This window comes from Ranitomeya variabilis, chromosome 5, assembly GCF_051348905.1.
Source record: "Ranitomeya variabilis isolate aRanVar5 chromosome 5, aRanVar5.hap1, whole genome shotgun sequence".
Lineage (NCBI taxonomy): Eukaryota > Metazoa > Chordata > Amphibia > Anura > Dendrobatidae > Ranitomeya > Ranitomeya variabilis.
The window spans coordinates 12083187-12109904 of record NC_135236.1 but is presented as its reverse complement, the minus strand read 5'-3'; the positions used below and the strand labels follow the sequence as shown (position 1 = coordinate 12109904).

The 26718-nt window shown below is 48.0% G+C and overlaps 1 protein-coding gene across 1 annotated transcript in view; it reads right to left on the bottom strand.

Moving 5' to 3' along the window:
* The window catches only part of LOC143774200 (alpha-2,8-sialyltransferase 8E-like), a 225962-nt gene that overhangs the window by 167121 nt on the left and 32123 nt on the right, over positions 1-26718 (bottom strand). Inside the window, exon 3 of the mRNA XM_077261574.1 lies at positions 1806-1892. Within this exon, the coding sequence (XP_077117689.1) occupies positions 1806-1892 (87 nt within the window). The remainder of the gene's footprint in view (positions 1-1805; positions 1893-26718) is intronic.

Genomic DNA, 26718 nt, shown 5'->3' with positions numbered 1-26718 from the left:
AGCAATGTTAAAGTTGAAAAACGCTTCAAAATCGCAGCGTCTGAACTAAGCCTAAGTGGGGGAGGAAATTTTCGGTCTGGGATTAAATATTTGGCCTTACAGGCAAGCCATTAACCTGCAAAGGATGTACCTTGACATATTTCCAAGCAAAACCCATTTTGGTTTCATTTTCATGTGTTTTTTGTGGCACCGGGAAAAATGGCATGAATCTCGAAAAAAATTATTAAAGCTGTGAGCTAGGAGTCCGGAATGCTTCCAGGGGTGATCCGCATGAGGTCCCTGTGTCATTTGAGCAGTGTTTCCATCATTTTCAGATGTTTTTAGATCTTAAAAGGACCCCCGGGGGGGGATCGCAGTAAAAATAATCGGGTCTCCGATAGACTTACATTGGGCTCGTTGTTCTGGCCGAGGACCCGAGTATTCCAATCTGCTCGACCCAAGCAATGAGCAACCGAGCATTTTAGTGCTCGCCTATCACTAATCATTACGGCTCTACAAGCAGCCAGAAAAACGAGGAAGGGCTACATAAACTAGAAATGAGTTTAAGGTCAGAAAACTTTTGTTTTAACGCAACAATGAGAGCCCGTGTCCAGGAGGATAATCTTCAGGCTTGAATTTTGTCTGTTTCAGAGGGAACAGGCTGTAGCATTTTATTCTTGCAATAGCAATCCCAGATATCTCGGAATAACTTGTCCCATAAAGGCGACCCCTGTGTATTCATTGTAATGGTACAGATAGGTGTCAGAGAGGGTTCACGGTGGATGACCCTTCTCAATCGCCCCATCGAGTAGTCTGGGCTTGAACCGTCCATTTATTGTATGTATGGCCACTTGTCACACCGGTGACTCGCGCAGGTCGTAAGCGCCGCCCTACTCACCGTGTGCGCGGCTTTGCTTCTACCATATCTAATGCTTCATGTAACATCTCCAGTTCTGCTATATCTCCTATTGCTGAAGAGCCTCTAGCCGGCTACAGGCAGACATGGCAGGGCTTTGTAGGAACTTGTAGCCTCTGGCTCCTGCAGTGATTAGCTTCCCTGGTCTATCCCTTGTCATTAGGTGGTATAATAGGCAGATCCTTACTCCACACCTTGCCTGATCTTACCATTTGTTGCAGTTAATAACTGGTGCTCTGGCAAGGTATTATTTTGCTCCATTTATCTTGTCTTATCTCTCCATTCCTGACCCCGGCTATGTATACTGAACTTGTGCTGCCTGCCCCGACCTTTGAATCTCCTGATTGCACTTCTATCATCTCTCCCTGTGTTCCACATTCCTGCCATGACCATGGCTCATCTGCTGCAGGTCCAGAGACTGCCCTGGAGTGGCACCTGGTGACTACCTACAGGCCAAGCCTATCCTGACCATCAGTGGCTCTTTTAAAAACCAAATAGTCACTAGGTCACACTATCCAACGTAAGCCTGGCCATTGATGCACCACCTATCAAATAACCAAACAAATCTAATGATAAATTGCCTACATGCTTTAGTGGAAATGCATCTGGTTCCGGTTTTATTACCAAAGTCCACTCTAAGTTGAAAGGTGTGGTGTTGACGAGATACCAAAGCCCTGGCCACCAAAGAATGGCCACAAATGCAGTTTAGGATATTACAGCCCCCTTTACTAAGTTACTAGTTATAAACATTTAAACTTCAAATATTTGGAAACTATGATTCCAGTTGTGATATGGCCACCAAAGAGGCATGGCGGACCGGTGATGTGGTACTCATTAGGAACAATAGCAAGGATAGGTCCCTCATGATCGGCTATTTCATACTTTGCAACTCCATGCGCTCTGTACTTACCGTTTCAGGTAACGCTCTGTCTGGTTTGCTATCCAAGGACATCCTTGTAGAGCGTTAATCACTGCATAAAATGTAGATCTGTCCAATCTAGAGGAAAAAAAATGTTACTATGAGATCTATTTATGGAAATACAGGGATAGAGGCAACCTGTGTAAGACATACAAAATATATGTAGACAGTGAAATCCTCCGATTGCCAGAAATTGTCCTTGTGAGTCAGAGGTTTGAGGCTGCTCTTGGCTTCATTTCATGCATTGGTTCTTCCATCTTTGGTTGTACCCAACACACTTACCAATAGAAAATTGTAGTAAAAATAATCGCGCAAAAGTAAGTCGCAGATAAGTTGCACCAATGTGTTTGTAATTTTTCAGTAAATCATTGTTGCACGATACATGTCAGTGTTTAGCCCTAGCCTTAGTCATGTCTCAACTAGAGGCAAATTCCCCGGTTTGTCATTTGATCCTTAGCGTGGATTTTTCACAGGTTTAACAAATTAATCAAAAGTGTTTAACGCTTTTCTGTACTGCGTAGTCACATCCACACAGAACATGAAACTTTCCATTAGGACGTGACCAGACATGTGATGGTCTCCAGGATAGTGGCATAGGGGCTCTCTACTTCAGGTGCACTGCACTGTCATCTTTTCTGGTACTGGCCAATAGTAAACAAGCTTATTGACAACATTTTTTGGCTTGGGATCATCATCATTAGCAAATCTTGGTGATATATGAATCATAAAATAAATAAACCTTAATCAGAGGACTTTGTTTTCTATCTCCATGTTGTATCCTCTGCACTGTCATCTGCTACTTGCAGACATGCAGATGAGGGTGGTGAACTCTTTACGGCCCATGACCAAACCCAGCTTGGCTATAATTGTGAAGATATGGATGACGTATGGAAGCACCGAGAGACCTGTAATGAGATGATCACTGTACAGGGCAACTATCATGGAGTCAGGGAGGGGAAATACTGCAGTGAGTCTTTCCTCTCCTGCTTAGTAATCTTATTATCAGGTCTCTCCAAACTGGCAAATTATATCTGTCTGCCAAAAGTAGACAACTGATTGGTAAAATATTTGCCCATCATTGGCCACTTTTATAGCCTGATCACACAATTCACGGCTGAGAATAAGGATCTTCTGCCGAGCACAAAACATCATTTTACCAGGTAAATAAGTGTTCTCCTCGTTCATCGGGTGATCGGCAGCCTGCACTCAATAAAGGAATATTGTGAAATGAGCGTTAAGAAAACTCGTTCATTATAATCTTTTAGAGTAAATGCACTTTATGTTATGTGATTTCATCAGCAAAACCATTAAGGGGCAGACACCGACAGAGTAAGAGAAGATCAGTTCTGGGAAATCCTATAATGAGCAGATCGGTCATTAGGGTAGAGATTGTGCAGGGCAGGAGTGGCAGTGATACAGCAGAGACTAAGGGTATGTGTCCACGTTCAGGACTGCATCAGGATTTGGTCAGGATTTTTCATCAGTATTTGTAAGCCAAAATCAGGAGTGGAACAATTAGAGGAAAAGTATAATAGAAACATATGCCCCACTTCTGCATTTATCACCCACTCCTGGTTTTGGCTACAAATACTGATGTAAAATCCTGACCAAATCCTGATGCAATCCTGAACGTGGACACTTACCCTAATAGTAACAGGAAACAGTGATACAGTGGAGACTATTAGTAACAGGCAGCAGTGATACAGCAGAGACTAATAGTAACAGGCAGCAGTGATGCAGCAGAGACTAATAGTAACAGGCAGCAGTGATACAGCAGAGACTAATAGTAACAGGCAGCAGTGATACAGCAGAGACTAATAGTAACAGGCAGCAGTGATACAGCAGAGACTAATAGTAACAGGCAGCAGTGATACAGCAGAGACTAATAGTAAAAGGCAGCAGTGATACAGCAGAGACTAATATTAACAGGCAGTAGTGATGCAGCAGAGACTAATAGTAACAGGCAGCAGTGATGCAGCAGAGACTAATAGTAACAGGCAGCAGTGATACAGCAGAGACTAATAGTAACAGTCAGCAGTGATACAGCAGAGACTAATAGTAACAGGCAGCAGTGATACAGCAGAGACTAATAGTAACAGGCAGCAGTGATACAGCAGAGACTAATAGTAACAGGCAGCAGTGATACAGCAGAGACTAATAGTAACAGGCAGCAGTGATACAGCAGAGACTAATAGTAAAAGGCAGCAGTGATACAGCAGAGACTAATATTAACAGGCAGCAGTGATGCAGCAGAGACTAATAGTAACAGGCAGCAGTGATGCAGCAGAGACTAATAGTAACAGGCAGCAGTGATACAGCAGAGACTAATAGTAACAGGCAGCAGTGATGCAGCAGAGACTAATAGTAACAGGCAGCAGTGATGCAGCAGAGACTAATAGTAACAGGCAGCAGTGATGCAGCAGAGACTAATAGTAACAGGCAGCAGTGATGCAGCAGAGACTAATAGTAACAGGCAGCAGTGATACAGCAGAGACTAATAGTAACAGGCAGCAGTGATACAGAGGAGACTAATAGTAACATGCAGCAGTGATACAGCAGAGACTAATAGTAACAGACAGCAGTGATACAGCAGAGACTAATAGTAACAGGCAGCAGTGATACAGAGGAGACTAATAGTAACAGGCAGCAGTGATACAGAGGAGACTAATAGTAACAGGCAGCAGTGATACAGAGGAGACTAATAGTAACAGGCAGCAGTGATACAGAGGAGACTAATAGTAACAGGCAGCAGTGATACAGAGGAGACTAATAGTAACAGGCAGCAGTGATACAGAGGAGACTAATAGTAACAGGCAGCAGTGATACAGCAGAGACTAATAGTAACAGGCAGCAGTGATACAGCAGAGACTAATAGTAACAGACAGCAGTGATACAGCAGAGACTAATAGTAACAGGCAGCAGTGATACAGAGGAGACTAATAGTAACAGGCAGCAGTGATACAGAGGAGACTAATAGTAACAGGCAGCAGTGATACAGCAGAGACTAATAGTAACAGACAGCAGTGATACAACAGAGACTAATAGTAACAGGCAGCAGTGATACAGAGGAGACAGTTGGAGCGCCCCCACACCGCCGCAGGGCCGAGGGGTACCCGGAGCCGGGCCTCTGGGTCTCAGTCTCGGGGTTGTCACGGTGGCTAGGCCCGGTCCGTGGCCCTGTCCGTCAGTGGGGGACGTCCGGTGTAATAGGTGGTAGTAATGGTAACGATGTAGCGGTGCGGTTGTGGGGTGTAAGTCGCGGTAAATAATGAGGACACCAGGTTGCAGTCTCTTTACCTCTTTACTGGAGATCTCTGAGTCCTCAGTCCAGAACACGGTTCACCAGGCTACGCAAGTCCGGCCGGTCCAATGGCACCTCCAGAGTTCTCCTCTCAGGTGGAAATCTGTGCCTTCCTTCTTAGCGCTATGTGTTGTAGTCCTTCCCTGCTGTGCTCACGGAAAGTGACCCCACAACGGTTGTGTCTGTTTCTTAAGTTCCCTCACAACTCGATTTGATGTTCCTCTGTAATCCACCCCTTCCCTGTATTCAGGTTGGAATGGCACCCGTTTGTCAGGTAGGCCTGGAGTTCTTCCGGGACCCTAGAGACGCCCCTCTCCCGCAATTGCCCCCCAAGACTTCATAGGTGATATGTGGTAGACAGCCCGCCTGAGACCGACTGTCCTGCCGCTGTTTGGAGTATGGCTTAAAGCTGTATTCTAATCCACTCCCTCGGCGTTCCGGCCACCGGTATTGCGCCTCAGCAAGGTGCTGCCTCTTTCAGCACAACCCCTGCTGGTATTCTCCTTCTGCTTGATCTCGTTTCTCACTCAGCACAATCTGTCTCGCTTCTAGTCCTTTCCTTGAGTCCCGCCGCTTCCAGGAGCCTGCGCGGACCCGTTACGTTCTTTCAATGCCAAGCCTCTGCCAGGATCCCACCCCTGGCAGAGACCCTACAGTCTCTCCCTTCACAACACCCCCTGCCACAGGGTGTTGCTCCGTTCAATCCCGTCAGCGTTCTCCTCTAACTTCCTGCCTGACCCCCAGTTTACCCACTATGGTGGGGAGTGGCCTAATGAATAGCACCCTTAGCTCCCCCCGGAGGCCCTGCTGTGAAACATATTGGTGTCTGTGATACCTGATTGGAGGAACTCCTTCAGTGCCATCGAACGTACCATGGCTCCCCTTAGTGGCAGAGCCACAGTACTGCAACGACCAGAACTCTGGGGCGCTGCACTCCCCCCTGGTTAAACACAGTACTCCGGGACTGGGAAGAAAAACAACAATACAGATTAGTAAACAGACATACAATTTTGTTGAGTGCAAAACAATAAGTATACTTGAACAGGCTTCCCTTTATGGGAGGTGAGGACACTTTTAACGTTACAAACATAGTCAACATTATAAATTACAGGCTATACATAACTCCTGTTACCCAACCGGGTATTCTACTTAGTGCAAATTCTGGAACAATAAATTAACATTGCCTTTAAGAAACATACACTCTTAGTTTACCAAAGGCCTTCCTATAATCACATTACAGGGTAGGGTAACTTCACATTCTCCTACTTTGAACCTGCAGGACCGCCTGTCCCTATGGCACCAGACCTACTGCCTCTCCTTTCTTTTACAGGACCGCCCCATTCAGCCAGGGCCTACTGCCTTTCGCTACTATACATAGTATAGACATAACATTCCTTTCATTTAAAGAACTCTGAGCCAGCTCTACTCGGCTCCTTTAAGGACTCACTCTCTAACCCCTACGGGTTCGCTTTCTGTCCTTAGCAACAAAGTAACTTTCTATGGGGACGCAGGGTTTACCTTCTATCCTCACCTTCATCATTACTTCTTTTACTTTCAACTATGCAGATCTCTACTTCTACCCCTGCGGGCTCTCTGCATCTTTTCCTTTCACAAAACATTATTTTCAGATTTCACAATTCAAACAATTTAAACACATATAACTTTTCATGTAAAACAGTTACATTCTTTTTCTCAAAGCATCATCATGTTACCGTTCTAAAACAGTATCGCTTTCAAGTTCAATTCCACGCATCCCCTTTAAGAGGGGACCAAGCCTTTCTGAGGTAGCTCGTCTTCTCAGCCTACCAGTCCACGCAAAGGCTCTGGAATGGCATCTTCGCAAAGTGTCTTTTAACTAAAACCAGTAGGAAAGGTATCTTCGCAAAGTGTCTTTTAACTAAAACCAGTAGGAGGCACCCTTAAGAAGGTGCAACTATTTACAAGGAAGTCCGAATCATGCACAGTCCATGATTACTGCAGTTTGTGTAAAACTTCTGGAAAACAACAATAGTGACCCCGGGTCAACAAAGGGGTCACCTTTTAAAGTTTACCCTGGACGGGTTTAGCAACAAACAATCAGGAACAGTTAAAGGAAAACTATTTACATTTTTGCAGGTTTCCGAGGTTTATTCTTCTTCAGGTGGCTTTGATTCCGGGACCCCGGCCACGGTAGCGCCAGTGTCCTCGGTTCGAACATGCAGATGGACTCGACTGGCCAACTCCGGGGCTGCCACTAGGCGTACCGTTGCGATGGTGACAAGTTCAGGCGCTCCCGGGACCAGGTCTGGGGCTGCAGGTGCCGCAGGCCCAGACATACACCGCCGAACATTCCGTGCATACCACCCCAGCGGGTTCAAGTGGCGGCTGTAGGTCACTGGATCCCCCTTTTGTAACGGTTCTCTGCTTCGGCCACAACAAGGAGCCCTCACGTTACAATGCGCAACGAAAACATCAGTATCCAGTCCCGGCTCGTGTATGAGGCCCCACCCCCTTTTTACATGGTAGGCCAACACAGTGCCTCGCCTTACCGCGTCTCTGTCATCCCATGCCAGGGGGGGTTGTTGTACTTTCGGTGGGCCCATCGACTCAGCTCCTCTCCGTCCTTTCCACTGCAGAATCAAGCACTGTCTATATTGTTCCCATGTAAGCACCGCAAGAGTGGATCCGTTCTCCCGGGATCCATCTGCTCTAAACCAAGGGGTGTCCCACCGAAGAACCACTCCATCTAAGCTCACATCTACAGGCTCCCCCACTCCAGTCGACAGCGGTGGCACCATCCTCCCCAGGTCGTCGGGGGATAGCACCATTAGCCCTGCCGAGATAAGTCGCTCCCTACTGCGATGGAGGTGGGCCATGGAAGCGGGCTCGTGAAGGGGAGCAGGGGCGTCGGCCATACCTGCGCCTAATGTGGTTCCATCGGTGTCGCTCCGGTCCGTTAACAAGGACGCTGGAATCGGCTGCAGCCCGGACCGGGGCCCCGCCAATGGGATGCTCGGATTCCGCTCCGCTTGCAGTGGTTCCTCCTCCTCTAACTCCAAGGTCGGGATTGGTGGACATAGCTCCGCTGTCGGATCCGCAGGCTTCCGGTCCGTCTCCGGTGAAGAAGGGCAGGCCGGAACCACTTCTTCCTCGCTCAGGCACTCGCCGTTCATCATCGCTGCCTGATAGTCGCTGGCAGTGCATGCACCTAACTCCGCCATTTCTCTGAGGTCGGGCTTCTCCGTCACCAGCCTCTCGCCGTTGCATATCAAGGGGTGTTTCTCTTCTGCTTTGGGGCAGGTCATTCCTCTGCAGCCAGAAGTGCAGGGGGCGGTAGCCATTTCTCGCGCCACACTGGGAGTCTCCGCCCATAACACGCCCTCCTTCCCCTTGGGTGTAGCAATGGCGGCGCCTTTTGGCGGGAACTTTTGGCGGCTAATGGCGCAGCACAATCTTGCAATAAAGTACAGTAAATCACAGTCTCTAGGCACACATGACCTGATTCTTCAGGCTTAAGTAGATCCTGTTCGTGACGCCAAGTTGGAGCGCCCCCACACCGCCGCAGGGCCGAGGGGTACCCGGAGCCGGGCCTCTGAGTCTCGGGGTTGTCACGGTGGCTAGGCCCGGTCCGTGGCCCTGTCCGTCAGTGGGGGACGTCCGGTGTAATAGGTGGTAGTAATGGTAACGATGTAGCGGTGCGGTTGTGGGGTGTAAGTCGCGGTAAATAATGAGGACACCAGGTTGCAGTCTCTTTACCTCTTTACTGGAGATCTCTGAGTCCTCAGTCCAGAACACGGTTCACCAGGCTACGCAAGTCCGGCCGGTCCAATGGCACCTCCAGAGTTCTCCTCTCAGGTGGAAATCTGTGCCTTCCTTCTTAGCGCTATGTGTTGTAGTCCTTCCCTGCTGTGCTCACGGAAAGTGACCCCACAACGGTTGTGTCTGTTTCTTAAGTTCCCTCACAACTCGATTTGATGTTCCTCTGTAATCCACCCCTTCCCTGTATTCAGGTTGGAATGGCACCCGTTTGTCAGGTAGGCCTGGAGTTCTTCCGGGACCCTAGAGACGCCCCTCTCCCGCAATTGCACCCCAAGACTTCATAGGTGATATGTGGTAGACAGCCCGCCTGAGACCGACTGTCCTGCCGCTGTTTGGAGTATGGCTTAAAGCTGTATTCTAATCCACTCCCTCGGCGTTCCGGCCACCGGTATTGCGCCTCAGCAAGGTGCTGCCTCTTTCAGCACAACCCCTGCTGGTATTCTCCTTCTGCTTGATCTCGTTTCTCACTCAGCACAATCTGTCTCGCTTCTAGTCCTTTCCTTGAGTCCCGCCGCTTCCAGGAGCCTGCGCGGACCCGTTACGTTCTTTCAATGCCAAGCCTCTGCCAGGATCCCACCCCTGGCAGAGACCCTACAGTCTCTCCCTTCACAACACCCCCTGCCACAGGGTGTTGCTCCGTTCAATCCCGTCAGCGTTCTCCTCTAACTTCCTGCCTGACCCCCAGTTTACCCACTATGGTGGGGAGTGGCCTAATGAATAGCACCCTTAGCTCCCCCCGGAGGCCCTGCTGTGAAACATATTGGTGTCTGTGATACCTGATTGGAGGAACTCCTTCAGTGCCATCGAACGTACCATGGCTCCCCTTAGTGGCAGAGCCACAGTACTGCAACGACCAGAACTCTGGGGCGCTGCACTTATAGTTAGAGATGAGCGGCGTTCGAGTCGAACTGTTCGCCATTTTCAAATTCGAGCTGTTTTGGGCGGTGTTCGAGTTATTCAACAAACTAAATTTGGTTGAAATTTGGTTGTTCGAGTTTCTGTTCGATAACTGTTCGTTCACCAAAAGCCTAACTTGATTTGCACCTTAAAACAGTTTATCCTTGTTAATGGACTGTTTCAGTGTATAGTGGGCGGGGGGGGGGGTACGGGGGACAGATCTGTGCTGAAATAGTGCCGACCGCCATTTTTTTTCCGCATTTACAGTGGGGCAGTGCAGTCTCTCAGCCTATCAGCAGTGCGCACACAGACAGCAATGTGCATGTGGTGCACTCAAGCATGGACATGTGTCATTGGCTGTGTATGTCACATGTCCTTGCCCTATAAGAACCAGCCATTTGCCCCGTCGCCACCATTTCCTCACTGCTGCAGCTTAGTGTTAGACGGCACCACTGCTGCTGTGGGCACTATACAGTCTAAGAATCTTTTTTGGGAGCAAATTTTCTGAGAGATAGGTTTAGGGAGTCGGGAGGAGTTGGGACTAGTTGTAATATCAGCCCTTTTCAGGGTAGGTTACAGCAGTTCATAGCACTGTTTGTCAGGCAGGTCTGAGCCAGTGCTGTGCAAGTGTTAGTCACAGCAGCATTTGGTGTAATCTAGCTCAGCCAATCCTTTTGGGCTAGTAGCATTGTCTGGTAATCTTCTGAGCAGCCCGCCTGTGAAGCTAGCTACACCGCCTTTGTATCTAAATTTTTACTGCATCTAACCCAGTTAATAGTTTTGGGCCTAGGAGCAGTGTCTGCACGTCAGCAGAATACCCGCCTGGGAAGCTAACTACACCGCCTGTGTATCTAAATTTTTACTGCACCTAACCCAGTAAATCATTTTGGGCCTAGGAGCAGTGTCTGCACGTCAGTGGAGTAGCCCGCCTGTGAAGCTAACTACACCGCCTATGTATCCAAATTTGTACTGCATCTAACCCAGTAAATTGTTTTGGGCCTAGGAGCAGTGTCTGCACGTCAGCAGAGTAGCCCGCCTGTGAAGCTAACTACACCACCTGTGTATCTAAATTTGTACTGCATCTAACCCAGTAAATTGTTTTGGTCCTAGGAGCACAGTTTGGCCACTCAGCTCTGTTCGGTTTCCAACCATCATTTTTAGTGCCACCAACTACAGATACAGAGTTAACAATTAGTAAAGCACCAAAATGAGTGGCAAAAGGCCTGCTGCTGGTGGAAAGGGGAATAGGCGTGTTGGAAAGGGCAAAAAAAGGTTGTGTCCGTGGGGTAGGTGGTAAAGCAACAGTAACATCTGCAGAAGAAAGACCATCTTCCAGCCAAAGTAAGATGTCTACTTCTTTTCGTGGACAATCTGATATGATCCCTTTCTTACGACCATCGTAACGAGAATCGCTACAAATTCCAGATGAGGCACAAAAACAGCAGGTGCTTGAATGGATATCAAGTGCTCGTTCAGGTGGGCTCTCCTCCACGTCAACTTGAACATCACAAATACTCCAGTCCTCAGAGGTGTCACCCCAATCACACTTGCATCCTCACAGCTCCCAAGTCTCCAGCCACCCGACTGAGTATGGGGTAACACAGGTGAGTCTGCAGAGCTGTTTACTCATACTATAGCCTGGGAATCGGAAGTCTGCTCCAGAGCTTTTGTGTTGTGAATTCCGTCTGGGCTCCCTCTGGTGGCCTTTAGCGATACTGCGGGTCTGTAGCAGGGCTCAGTTGCCTCATTTCCTGCTATGACTGGTCCCTATTTAATTCCACCTGGACCTTCACTTGTTGCCTGCTGTCGGTGTATTCAGTCCTGTTTCTGAGAGTTCCTGAATATTCCTTGTGACCAGTCTCCTGCTGGAGTAGTTAAGTTTGTTTGTTCATTTTGCTCATTATTTCCTTGAAAACGTTTCTCTGTATATGATGAGTTCAGTCCAGCTTGCTTATATGTGATTTTTCGCTTGCTGGTTAGTTCTGGGGTGCAGAGTGCGCCCCTCACATCGTGAGTCGGTGTGGGGGTTCTTGTATTCTCTGCGTGGTTTATTTTTGATAGTTTTTGTACTGACCGCACAGACTCCTATCTATTTTCAGTCTATCTAGTGTTAGCGGGCCTCATTTGCTGAACCTGTTTCATTTCTACGTTTGTCTTTTCCCCTTAACTCACCGTTATTATTTGTGGGGGGCTGACTATAACTTTGGGGTTATTTCTCTGAGGCTAGTGAGGTCTTTGCTTTCTCTCTAGGGGTAGTCAGTTTCTCAGGCTGTGAACGAGGCGTCTAGGATTTTAGGAACGCTCCACAGCTGCCTTTAGTGTTTGTGGATAGGATCAGGATTGCGGTCAGTATAGCTTCCACATCCCCAGAACCTGTCCTATATTCTGGTCATATGTGTCAGGTCAGTTTTGAGATCCTACCACCGGATCATAACAGTACAGCAGGCCATAAAGTGTTAATGCAGCAGAAGAGGGAGAAGAGAAATTCTGAAGTCATTTTTTTTTTCCTCTGCACTGTGTTTAGTTTCTCTCCTCCCCTTAATCTCTGGGTGGTTCTGAACTCAGCTGCAGATATGGACATTCAGAGTCTGTCTTCTAGTGTGGACCATCTCACTGCAAGGGTACAGGGCATTCAGGATTATGTAGTCCGCAGTCCTATGTCAGAGCCTAAAATACCAATTCCTGAGCTGTTCTCCGGAGATAGATCTAGGTTTTTGAACTTTAAGAATAATTGTAAGTTATTCCTTTCTCTAAGACCTCGCTCCTCTGGTGACTCTGTTCAGCAAGTTAAAATTGTTATTTCTTTGTTGCGTGGTGACCCCCAAGATTGGGCATTCTCTCTGGCGCCAGGAGATCCTTCATTGCTAGATGTGGATGCGTTTTTTCTGGCGCTTGGACTGCTTTATGAGGAACCAAATTTGGTAGACCAAGCTGAGAAGGTTTTGCTGGCTCTCTCTCAGGGTCAGGATGAAGCAGAGATTTACTGTCAGAAGTTTAGGAAGTGGTCTGTGCTCACTCAATTGAATGAGTGCGCCCTGGCGGCGATTTTCAGAAAGGGTCTTTCTGAAGCCCTTAAAGATGTTATGGTGGGGTTCCCCACGCCTGCGGGTCTGAATGAGTCAATGTCTTTGGCCATTCAGATTGATCGGCGTTTGGGGGAGCGAAAACCTGTGCGCCATCTGGCGGTATTTTCTGAGCAAAAGCCTGAGCCTATGCAATGCGACAGGATTCTTACCAGAGTTGAACGGCAAAACCACAGATGTCAGAATTAGTGTTGAGCATTCCGATACCGCAAGTATCGGGTATCGGCCGATACTTGCCGGTATCGGAATTCCGATACCGAGATCCGATACTTTTGTGGTATCGGGTATCGGTATCGAAACAACATTAATGTGTAAAATTAAGAATTAAAATAAAAAATACTGCTATACTCACCTCTCCGACGCAGCCTGGACCTCACCGAGGGAACCGGCAGCGTTCTTTGCTTAAAAGTCGCGCTTTTACTTCCTTCCGTGATGTCACGGCTTGTGATTGGTCGCGTGCCGCCCATGTGGCCGCGACGCGACCAATCACAGCAAGCCGTGACGTAATTTTCAGGTCCTCAATGCCTAATTCTAGGCATTCAGGAATTTGAAATTACGTTCCGGCTTGTGATTGGTCGCGTCGCGGTCACATGGGCGACGCGACCAATCACAAGCCGTGACGTCACGGGAGGCAGGAGACGCGCGCATTTTTTAAATTACGTCACGGCTTGTGATTGGTTGCGTGCCGCCCATGTGACCGCGACGCGACCAATCACAGCAAGCCGTGATGTAATTTCAGGTCCTCAATGCAGAAATAGGCATCAGGACCTGAAATTACGTCACGGCTTGCTGTGATTGGTCGCGTCGCGGTCACGTGGGCGGCACGCAACCAATCACAAGCCGTGACGTAATTTTAAAAATGCGCGCGTCTCCTGCCTCCCGTGACGTCACGGCTTGTGATTGGTCGCGTCGCCCATGTGACCGCGAAGCGACAAATCACAAGCCGGAAAGTAATTTTAAATTCCTGAATGCCTAGAATTAGGCATTGAGGACCTGAAAATTACGTCACAGCTTGCTGTGATTGGTCGCGTCGCGGCCACATGGGTGGCACGCGACCAATCACAAGCCGTGACGTCACGGAAGGAAGTAAAAGCGCGCATTTTAAGCAAAGAACGCTGCCGGTTCCCTCGGTGAGGTCCAGGCTGCGTCGGAGAGGTGAGTATTAGGGTTGAGCGACTTTCATTTTTTTAAGATCGAGTAGGGTTTTGGGAAACCCGATTTTGTCCAGAGTCGAGTCGAGTGCAGTCGGCCGATTATCGCTAAAAGTCGGGGATCGACCGAAACACGAAACCCAATGCAAGTCAATGGGGAAGCATAGTCGGCAGTGAGTGGAGGCCAGGAAAACACCTACAGTGCCCATTTTAATGCCAAAAACATCCATTCTTGTTTCTGAAGCTTGCCAATCTTAATTAACTGTATAATAATAGTTGGGCATAGGGAATTGGGGGAAAGTTGTGGGGGGAGTAGGGCTGGCTCAAGTTTTTCGTGGGCCCAGGAAATGCGGACTACGTCACGGCGGTGTTGCAGGGAAAGGTAAGTATTTAAAAGTTGCAAGTGCTGTGATCCTGAGCAAGCAGGGGGGGGCCCACTCGTTCGCATTGCCACTGGCACAGGGCCCCTCAAAGTAAGGCGGTGTGTTTGCATGGCGGGGGCGCCTCCTACCAGCAGCGACACTTTTGCGTACTCTGAGGGGCCCTGTGCCAGTGACGTCGCCAACGAGTATGCCCCCCCACCTGATGAAGGAACCTGCACTTTCATCTGCACCTTCCTCTTTGTCCCTGTGTAAGGTGGTATAACATGCGGGAAGGGGAACCTTACTTTCAGCAGGGACAGATTCTGGCTGTGTAGAGTACAAGGGGAATGTAGTGGTCTAGGTCAATGTACCAGCAGACTCATTTAGCAGTGGCTGGGCAATGGGCAGGATGAGGAGGAAACAGATATAGGGCCAAAGAATAAAGTAGGCTACATGCAGTTCAAAATTGGTAACAGGACTAAACAGGCGGCATTGCTTTGTTCAGTGGAGTAGCAAACCCAAGAGCAGCAGACACTGTTTCAAGGGCCTAACCACACTAGTAGGCCAAATGCAGTTTAATATCTGATAGTATAGGGCGAAAGCCAGAATGTGGAAGCTCAGCTTTGTTCAGTTGAGGACAACACCAGGGAGGGGCAGACACCTTTAGTAGGCCGGAAAAGCCTATTGCATTTTTTAAAATGGTAATTTGGAGCAGAAGGTTGAAGCTCAGCTTTATTTAGTTGAGGGCAACACCAGGCAGGGGCACACAGACAGACACATTTAGTAGGCCGGAAAAGCCTATTGCATTTTTTAAAATGGTAATTTGGAGCAGAAGGTTGAAGCTCAGCTTTATTTAGTTGAGGGCAACACCAGGGAGGGGCAGAAGCCGTTAGTAGGCCCTAACCACCATTTTTTTTTTTTAAAACCACTTAATGAGAGCCGGAAGGTTGAAGCTCAGCTTTATTTAGTTGAGGACAACACCAGGCAGGGGCACACAGACAGACACCTTTAGTAGGCCGGAAAAGCCTATTGCATTTTTTAAAATGGTAATTTGGAGCAGAAGGTTGAAGCTCAGCTTTATTTAGTTGAGGGCAACACCAGGCAGGGGCAGAAGCCGTTAGTAGGCCCTAACCACCATTTTTTTTTTTTTTTAAAACTTAATGAGAGCCGGAAGGTTGAAGCTCAGCTTTATTTAGTTGAGGACAACACCAGGCAGGGGCACACAGACAGACACCTTTAGTAGGCCGGAAAAGCCTATTGCATTTTTCAAAATGGTAATTTGGAGCAGAAGGTTGAAGCTCAGCTTTATTTAGTTGAGGGCAACACCAGGCAGGGGCACACAGACAGACACCTTTAGTAGGCCGGAAAAGCCTATTGCATTTTTTAAAATGGTAATTTGGAGCAGAAGGTTGAAGCTCAGCTTTATTTAGTTGAGGACAACACCAGGCAGGGGCACACAGACAGACACCTTTAGTAGGCCGGAAAAGCCTATTGCATTTTTTAAAATGGTAATTTGGAGCAGAAGGTTGAAGCTCAGCTTTATTTAGTTGAGGACAACACCAGGCAGGGGCACACAGACAGACACCTTTAGTAGGCCGGAAAAGCCTATTGCATTTTTTAAAATGGTAATTTGGAGCAGAAGGTTGAAGCTCAGCTTTATTTAGTTGAGGGCAACACCAGGCAGGGGCACACAGACAGACACCTTTAGTAGGCCGGAAAAGCCTATTGCATTTTTTAAAATGGTAATTTGGAGCAGAAGGTTGAAGCTCAGCTTTATTTAGTTGAGGGCAACACCAGGGAGGGGCAGAAGCCGTTAGTAGGCCCTAACCACCATTTTTTTTTTTTAAAACCACTTAATGAGAGCCGGAAGGTTGAAGCTCAGCTTTATTTAGTTGAGGACAACACCAGGGAGGGGCAGAAGCCGTTAGTAGGCCCTAACCACCATTTTTTTTTTTAAAACCACTTAATGAGAGCCGGAAGGTTGAAGCTCAGCTTTATTTAGTTGAGGACAACACCAGGCAGGGGCACACAGACAGACACCTTTAGTAGGCCGGAAAAGCCTATTGCATTTTTTAAAATGGTAATTTGGAGCAGAAGGTTGAAGCTCAGCTTTATTTAGTTGAGGGCAACACCAGGCAGGGGCACACAGACAGACACCTTTAGTAGGCCGGAAAAGCCTATTGCATTTTTCAAAATGGTAATTTGGAGCAGAAGGTTGAAGCTCAGCTTTATTTAGTTGAGGGCAACACCAGGCAGGGGCACACAGACAGACACCTTTAGTAGGCCGGAAAAGCCTATTGCATTTTTCAAAATGGTAATTTGGAGCAGAAGGTTGAAGCTCAGCTTTATTTAGTTGAGGGCAACACCAGGCAGGGGCACACAGACAGACACCTTTAGTAGGCCGGAAAAGCCTATTGCATTTTTTAAAATGGTAATTTGGAGCAGAAGGTTGAAGCTCAGCTTTATTTAGTTGAGGACAACACCAGGGAGGGGCAGAAGCCGTTAGTAGGCCCTAACCACCATTTTTTTTTTTAAAACCACTTAATGAGAGCCGGAAGGTTGAAGCTCAGCTTTATTTAGTTGAGGACAACACCAGGCAGGGGCACACAGACAGACACCTTTAGTAGGCCGGAAAAGCCTATTGCATTTTTTAAAATGGTAATTTGGAGCAGAAGGTTGAAGCTCAGCTATATTTAGTTGAGGACAACACCAGGCAGGGGCACACAGACAGACACCTTTAGTAGGCCGGAAAAGCCTATTGCATTTTTCAAAATGGTAATTTGGAGCAGAAGGTTGAAGCTCAGCTTTATTTAGTTGAGGGCAACACCAGGCAGGGGCACACAGACAGACACCTTCAGTAGGCCGGAAAAGATTATTGCATTTTTTAAAATGGTAATTTGGAGCAGAAGGTTGAAGCTCAGCTTTATTTAGTTGAGGGCAACACCAGGCAGGGGCACACAGACAGACACCTTTAGTAGGCCGGAAAAGCCTATTGCATTTTTCAAAATGGTAATTTGGAGCAGAAGGTTGAAGCTCAGCTTTATTTAGTTGAGGGCAACACCAGGCAGGGGCACACAGACAGACACCTTTAGTAGGCCGGAAAAGCCTATTGCATTTTTTAAAATGGTAATTTGGAGCAGAAGGTTGAAGCTCAGCTTTATTTAGTTGAGGACAACACCAGGCAGGGGCACACAGACAGACACCTTTAGTAGGCCGGAAAAGCCTATTGCATTTTTCAAAATGGTAATTTGGAGCAGAAGGTTGAAGCTCAGCTTTATTTAGTTGAGGGCAACACCAGGCAGGGGCACACAGACAGACACCTTTAGTAGGCCGGAAAAGATTATTGCATTTTTTAAAATGGTAATTTGGAGCAGAAGGTTGAAGCTCAGCTTTATTTAGTTGAGGGCAACACCAGGCAGGGGCACACAGACAGACACCTTTAGTAGGCCGGAAAAGCCTATTGCATTTTTTAAAATGGTAATTTGGAGCAGAAGGTTGAAGCTCAGCTTTATTTAGTTGAGGACAACACCAGGGAGGGGCAGAAGCCGTTAGTAGGCCCTAACCACCATTTTTTTTTTTAAAACCACTTAATGAGAGCCGGAAGGTTGAAGCTCAGCTTTATTTAGTTGAGGACAACACCAGGCAGGGGCACACAGACAGACACCTTTAGTAGGCCGGAAAAGCCTATTGCATTTTTCAAAATGGTAATTTGGAGCAGAAGGTTGAAGCTCAGCTTTATTTAGTTGAGGGCAACACCAGGGAGGGGCACACAGACAGACACCTTTAGTAGGCCGGAAAAGCCTATTGCATTTTTTAAAATGGTAATTTGGAGCAGAAGGTTGAAGCTCAGCTTTATTTAGTTGAGGACAACACCAGGCAGGGGCACACAGACAGACACCTTTAGTAGGCCGGAAAAGCCTATTGCATTTTTTAAAATGGTAATTTGGAGCAGAAGGTTGAAGCTCAGCTTTATTTAGTTGAGGGCAACACCAGGGAGGGGCACACAGACAGACACCTTTAGTAGGCCGGAAAAGCCTATTGCATTTTTTAAAATGGTAATTTGGAGCAGAAGGTTGAAGCTCAGCTTTATTTAGTTGAGGACAACACCAGGCAGGGGCACACAGACAGACACCTTTAGTAGGCCGGAAAAGCCTATTGCATTTTTCAAAATGGTAATTTGGAGCAGAAGGTTGAAGCTCAGCTTCATTTAGTTGAGGGCAACACCAGGCAGGGGCACACAGACAGACACCTTTAGTAGGCCGGAAAAGATTATTGCATTTTTTAAAATGGTAATTTGGAGCAGAAGGTTGAAGCTCAGCTTTATTTAGTTGAGGGCAACACCAGGCAAGGGCACACAGACAGACACCTTTAGTAGGCCGGAAAAGCCTATTGCATTTTTTAAAATGGTAATTTGGAGCAGAAGGTTGAAGCTCAGCTTTATTTAGTTGAGGGCAACACCAGGCAGGGGCAGAAGCCGTTAGTAGGCCCTAACCACCATTTTTTTTTTTTAAAACCACTTAATGAGAGCCGGAAGGTTGAAGCTCAGCTTTATTTAGTTGAGGACAACACCAGGCAGGGGCACACAGACAGACACCTTTAGTAGGCCGGAAAAGCCTATTGCATTTTTTAAAATGGTAATTTGGAGCAGAAGGTTGAAGCTCAGCTTTATTTAGTTGAGGGCAACACCAGGCAGGGGCAGAAGCTGTTAGTAGGCCCTAACCACCATTTTTTTTTTTTAAAACCACTTAATGAGAGCCGGAAGGTTGAAGCTCAGCTTTATTTAGTTGAGGGCAACACCAGGCAGGGGCAGAAGCCGTTAGTAGGCCCTAACCAAAGTTGAAGGCCAAATGCAGTTTAATTTCTGATACTATAGGCCGAAAGCCAGAAGGTGGAAGCTCCGATTTAGACAGTGGAGGACAATTTGAATAAGGGACTGCAGACAGACTTAGTAGGCTGTCCCCTGTGGACCATGCATCCACCACATTAACCCATTGCGCCGTAATGGACACGTAATCTTCCGTGGCCATGCCTACAGGTCCATGCGTCTGTTGTCAGGTGCACCTTTGTACTCACAGATTGCCAGAGTGCATGGACAATGCGGTCTTCTACATGCTGGTGGAGGGTTGGGATGGCTTTTCTCGCAAAAGAAGTGTCGACTGGTTAGCTTGTAGCGTGGTACAGCGTAGTCCATCATGGCCTAATTAATAGTAAATAAAATATATAACTAGGCTCTATGAACTTTTAAATAGGTTCCAGGGGTACACGGGCAGCATTGGTGTGGTCAGTGGAGGAGTATTGCAAGTAGGGGCTGCAGACAGGCTATCAAAGGCCTAAAATAACAAACAGTAGGCAGTCATGGCAGTTTTACATCGGTTACATGGATACACAGGCAGGCACTCCAGGCAGCATTGTGGTCAGTGGAGGAGTATTGCAAGTAGGGGCCGCAGACAGGCTATCAAAGGCCTAAAATAACAAACAATAGGCTCATTGCAGTTTTACAGCGGTTACATGGATAGACGGGCAGGCAGCTTGGTGGTCAGTGGAGGAGTATTTAAAGTAGGGACCGCAGACAGGCTATCAAAGGCCTAACATAACAAACAATAGGCTCATGGCAGTTTTACAGCGGTTACATGGATGCACGGGCAGGCAGCTTGGTGGTCAGTGGAGGAGTATTTAAAGTAGGGACCGCAGACAGGCTATCAAAGGCCTAAAATAACAAACAATAGGCTTATGGCAGTTTTACAGCGGTTACATGGATACACGGGCAGGCAGCTTGGTGGTGGTGAGTGGAGGAGTATTTAAAGTAGGGACCGCAGACAGGCTATCAAAGGCCTAAAATAACAAACAATAGGCTCATGGCAGTTTTACAGCGGTTACATGGATACACGGGCAGGCAGCTTGGTGGTCAGTGGAGGAGTATTTAAAGTAGGGACCGCAGACAGGCTTCAAAGGCCTAACATAAGAAAATGGGCTGGCTGTAGGCACTTTATAATTGGTTCCAGGGGTACACGGGCAGCAGTGGTCTGGCCAGTGGAGGACTAGTGGAAGGAGGGACCGCAGACAGGCTTCAAAGGCCTAACATAAAAAAATGGGCTGGCTGTAGGCACTTTATAATTGGTTCCAGGGGTACACGGGCAGCAGTGGTCTGGTCAGTGGAGGACTAGTGGAAGGAGGGACCGCAGACAGGCTTCAAAGGCCTAAAATAACAAACAATAGGCTCATGGCAGTTTTACAGCGGTTACATGGATACACGGGCAGGCAGCTTGGTGGTCAGTGGAGGAGTATTTAAAGTAGGGACCGCAGACAGGCTTCAAAGGCCTAACATAAGAAAATGGGCTGGCTGTAGGCACTTTATAATTGGTTCCAGGGGTACACGGGCAGCAGTGGTCTGGCCAGTGGAGGACTAGTGGAAGGAGGGACCGCAGACAGGCTTCAAAGGCCTAACATAAAAAAATGGGCTGGCTGTAGGCACTTTATAATTGGTTCCAGGGGTACACGGGCAGCAGTGGTCTGGTCAGTGGAGGACTAGTGGAAGGAGGGACCGCAGACAGGCTTCAAAGGCCTAAAATAACAAACAATAGGCTCATGGCAGTTTTACAGCGGTTACATGGATACACAGGCAGCTTGGTGGTCAGTGGAGGAGTATTTAAAGTAGGGACCGCAGACAGGCTATCAAAGGCCTAAAATAACAAACAATAGGCTTATGGCAGTTTTACAGCGGTTACATGGATACACGGGCAGGCAGCTTGGTGGTGGTGAGTGGAGGAGTATTTAAAGTAGGGACCGCAGACAGGCTATCAAAGGCCTAAAATAACAAACAATAGGCTCATGGCAGTTTTACAGCGGTTACATGGATACACGGGCAGGCAGCTTGGTGGTCAGTGGAGGAGTATTTAAAGTAGGGACCGCAGACAGGCTATCAAAGGCCTAAAATAACAAACAATAGGCTCATGGCAGTTTTACAGCGGTTACATGGATACACGGGCAGGCAGCTTGGTGGTCAGTGGAGGAGTATTTAAAGTAGGGACCGCAGACAGGCTATCAAAGGCCTAAAATAACAAACAATAGGCTCATGGCAGTTTTACAGCGGTTACATGGATACACGGGCAGGCAGCTTGGTGGTCAGTGGAGGAGTATTTAAAGTAGGGACCGCAGACAGGCTATCAAAGGCCTAAAATAACAAACAATAGGCTTATGGCAGTTTTACAGCGGTTACATGGATACACGGGCAGGCAGCTTGGTGGTGGTGAGTGGAGGAGTATTTAAAGTAGGGACCGCAGACAGGCTATCAAAGGCCTAAAATAACAAACAATAGGCTCATGGCAGTTTTACAGCGGTTACATGGATACACGGGCAGGCAGCTTGGTGGTCAGTGGAGGAGTATTTAAAGTAGGGACCGCAGACAGGCTTCAAAGGCCTAACATAAGAAAATGGGCTGGCTGTAGGCACTTTATAATTGGTTCCAGGGGTACACGGGCAGCAGTGGTCTGGCCAGTGGAGGACTAGTGGAAGGAGGGACCGCAGACAGGCTTCAAAGGCCTAACATAAAAAAATGGGCTGGCTGTAGGCACTTTATAATTGGTTCCAGGGGTACACGGGCAGCAGTGGTCTGGCCAGTGGAGGACTAGTGGAAGGAGGGACCGCAGACAGGCTTCAAAGGCCTAACATAAAAAAATGGGCTGGCTGTAGGCACTTTATAATTGGTTCCAGGGGTACACGGGCAGCAGTGGTCTGGTCAGTGGAGGACTAGTGGAAGGAGGGACCGCAGACAGGCTTCAAAGGCCTAAAATAACAAACAATAGGCTCATGGCAGTTTTACAGCGGTTACATGGATACACGGGCAGGCAGCTTGGTGGTCAGTGGAGGAGTATTTAAAGTAGGGACCGCAGACAGGCTATCAAAGGCCTAAAATAACAAACAATAGGCTCATGGCAGTTTTACAGCGGTTACATGGATACACGGGCAGGCAGCTTGGTGGTCAGTGGAGGAGTATTTAAAGTAGGGACCGCAGACAGGCTATCAAAGGCCTAACATAACAAACAATAGGCTCATGGCAGTTTTACAGCGGTTACATGGATACACGGGCAGGCAGCTTGGTGGTCAGTGGAGGAGTATTTAAAGTAGGGACCGCAGACAGGCTATCAAAGGCCTAAAATAACAAACAATAGGCTTATGGCAGTTTTACAGCGGTTACATGGATACACGGGCAGGCAGCTTGGTGGTCAGTGGAGGAGTATTTAAAGTAGGGACCGCAGACAGGCTATCAAAGGCCTAAAATAACAAACAATAGGCTCATGGCTGTTTTACAGCGGTTACATGGATACACGGGCAGGCAGCTTGGTGGTCAGTGGAGGAGTATTTAAAGTAGGGACCGCAGACAGGCTATCAAAGGCCTAAAATAACAAACAATAGGCTCATGGCAGTTTTACAGCGGTTACATGGATACACGGGCAGGCAGCTTGGTGGTCAGTGGAGGAGTATTTAAAGTAGGGACCGCAGACAGGCTTCAAAGGCCTAACATAAGAAAATGGGCTGGCTGTAGGCACTTTATAATTGGTTCCAGGGGTACACGGGCAGCAGTGGTCTGGCCAGTGGAGGACTAGTGGAAGGAGGGACCGCAGACAGGCTTCAAAGGCCTAACATAAAAAAATGGGCTGGCTGTAGGCACTTTATAATTGGTTCCAGGGGTACACGGGCAGCAGTGGTCTGGTCAGTGGAGGACTAGTGGAAGGAGGGACCGCAGACAGGCTTCAAAGGCCTAAAATAACAAACAATAGGCTCATGGCAGTTTTACAGCGGTTACATGGATACACGGGCAGGCAGCTTGGTGGTCAGTGGAGGAGTATTTAAAGTAGGGACCGCAGACAGGCTATCAAAGGCCTAAAATAACAAACAATAGGCTTATGGCAGTTTTACAGCGGTTACATGGATACACGGGCAGGCAGCTTGGTGGTGGTGAGTGGAGGAGTATTTAAAGTAGGGACCGCAGACAGGCTATCAAAGGCCTAAAATAACAAACAATAGGCTCATGGCAGTTTTACAGCGGTTACATGGATACACGGGCAGGCAGCTTGGTGGTCAGTGGAGGAGTATTTAAAGTAGGGACCGCAGACAGGCTATCAAAGGCCTAAAATAACAAACAATAGGCTCATGGCAGTTTTACAGCGGTTACATGGATACACGGGCAGGCAGCTTGGTGGTCAGTGGAGGAGTATTTAAAGTAGGGACCGCAGACAGGCTATCAAAGGCCTAAAATAACAAACAATAGGCTCATGGCAGCTTTACAGCGGTTACATGGATACACAGGCAGCTTGGTGGAGGAGTAGTGCAAGGAGTGTCTGTCCCAGTACTCCCAAAATATAAATAGATGTTAATGTCTCGCAAAACAACCAAAACACAAAAAAGGTGGCATACTTAGGTACAGGGGTGGGCTCATCTACTGAGTTTCTGACATAGTAATTTGGCAGTAACTATTTAATGGTGCCAATATAGGACACAGACACAGACTACTTTAAGTTGCATCATAGATGTCTACAAATTTGTATTGTCAGTGCCAGACATTGAATGATGTCAGCGAATAGACTAAAGATTGGTGGAGCTGTGCGACATAATTTTGGACGTGGTAGAGCACATTTTGAGCTGGGGTAGGGGGGAACTCTCTTGAGGCCGGCGGGACCGCCCCAGGGCCCCTCATGTTACAACGGTGTGTCTGACGTTGGGTGCGCACCACCACCGCCAGAGACACTACATTGTACTATGAGGGACCCAGTAGCAATGCCGTCAACCAAAAGCGAGCACACCCACCTCTTCAGACAAACAGCAGTCTCACGGGTGCTTGCGCCAAGTCGCGATACCACGGCCCCGTGTGGGGAGTTTTGCCATTTAGGGAGGTGTAAACATGTCGTATGCTGTACAATCAGCTGCAGCAAATTAGACATTAGAAAAGTAATTCACAGGCAAGAGCTTTTCATAGGAAAGCTAGGTGTCGGCCGGGCAAGGTGGGGCAAAAGATTTCGAAATCCAGTTGTGGTTCATTTTAATGAATGTTAGATCGTCAACATTTTGGGTAGCCAGACGAGTCCTTTTTTCGGTTAATATTGAACCTGCAGCACTGAATACTCTTTCTGATAGGACACTTGCTGCCGGGCAAGCAAGCTCCTGCAATGCATATTCTGCCAATTCTGGCCAGGTGTCTAATTTGGAGGCCCAGTAATCAAATGGGAATGACGGTTGAGGGAGAACATCGATAAGGGATGAAAAATAGTTAGTAACCATACTGGACAAATGTTGTCTCCTGTCACTTTCAATTGATGCAGCAGTACCTGTCCTGTCTGCGGTCATAGCAAAATCACTCCACAACCTGGTCAGAAAACCCCTCTGTCCAACGCCACTTCTGATGTGTGCACCCCTAACACTCCTAGTCTGCTGCCCCCTGGAGCTCGTGTGAGAACGATCACGTGCGCTGTGTGCTGGGAATGCCTGAAGCAAACGGTCAACAAGAGTTGATTGTTTGGTTGCTAATATTAGTTCCAAGTTCTCATGTGGCATAATATTTTGCAATTTGCCTTTATAGCGTGGATCAAGGAGGCAGGCCAACCAGTAATCGTCATCGTTCATCATTTTCGTAATGCGTGTGTCCCTTTTTAGGATACGTAAGGCATAATCCGCCATGTGGGCCAAAGTTCCAGTTGTCAAATCTCCGGTTGTGATTGGTTGAGGGGCAGTTGCAGGCAAATCTACGTCACTTGTGTCCCTCAAAAAACCAGAACCCGGCCGTGACACGCAACCAATTTCCTGTGCCCCCGGGAAAGGTTCGGCATTAAAAATATACTCATCCCCATCATCCTCCTCGTCCTCCACCTCCTCTTCGCCCGCTACCTCGTCCTGTACACTGCCCTGACCAGACAATGGCTGACTGTCATCAAGGCTTTCCTCTTCCTCTGGTGCAGACGCCTGCTCCTTTATGTGCGTCAAACTTTGCATCAGCAGACGCATTAGGGGGATGCTCATGCTTATTACGGCGTTGTCTGCACTAACCAGCCGTGTGCATTCCTCAAAACACTGAAGGACTTGACACATGTCTAGACCACTGCACACCTGACAACTCCATGTCTGCCATCCTACTGCCTGCCCATGTATCCTCCCACAAATAAATAACAGCACGCCTCTGTTCGCACAGTCTCTGAAGCATGTGCAGTGTTGAGTTCCACCTTGTTGCAACGTCTATGATTAGGCGATGCTGGGGAAGGTTCAAAGACCGCTGATAGGTCTGCATACGGCTGGCGTGTACAGGCGAATGTCGGATATGTGAGCAAAGTGCACGCACTTTGAGGAGCAGGTCGGAGAACCCAGGATAAGTTTTCAATAAGCACTGCACCACCAGGTTTAAGGTGTGAGCCAGGCAAGGAATGTGTTTCAGTTGGGAAAGGGAGATGGCAGCCATGAAATTCCTTCCGTTATCACTCACTACCTTGCCTGCCTCAAGATCTACTGTGCCCAGCCACGACTGTGTTTCTTGTTGCAAGAACTCGGACAGAACTTCCGCGGTGTGTCTGTTGTCGCCCAAGCACTTCATAGCCAATACAGCCTGCTGACGCTTGGCAGTAGCTGGCCCATAATGGGACAACTGGTGTGCAACAGTGTCATCTGCCGATGGAGTGGTTGGCAGACTGCGTTCTGTGGAAGAGCTGTAGCTTCTGCAGGAGGATGAGGAGGAGGAGGAGGAGGGGGTGCGTACGCCTACAGCCAACTGTTTCCTAGACCGTGGGCTAGGCACAACTGTCCCTAAATTGATGTCGCCTGTGGACCCTGCATCCACCACATTCACCCAGTGTGCCGTGATGGACACATAACGTCCCTGGCCATGCCTACTGGTCCATGCATCTGTAGTGCATGGACGATGCGCTGTTTAACATGCTGGTGCAGGGCTGGGATGGCTTTTCTGGAAAAAAAGTGTCGACTGGGTAGCTCGTATCGTGGTTCAGCGTACTCCATCAGGGCTTTGAAAGCTTCGCTTTCAACTAACCGGTAGGGCATCATCTCTAACGAGATTAGTCTAGCTATGTGGGCGTTAAAACACTGTGTACGCGGATGCGAGGATAAGTACTTCCTTTTTCTAACCAGAGTCTCATGTAGGGTGAGCTGGACTGGAGAGCTGGAGATCGTGGAACTTTCGGGTGTGCCGGTGTACATGGCAGACTGAGAGACGGTTGGAGACGGTATTGTTTCCGCCGGTGCCCTAGATGCAATATTTCCTCCTACAAAACTGGTGATTCCCTGAACCTGACTGCTTTTGGCTGGCAAAGAAACCTG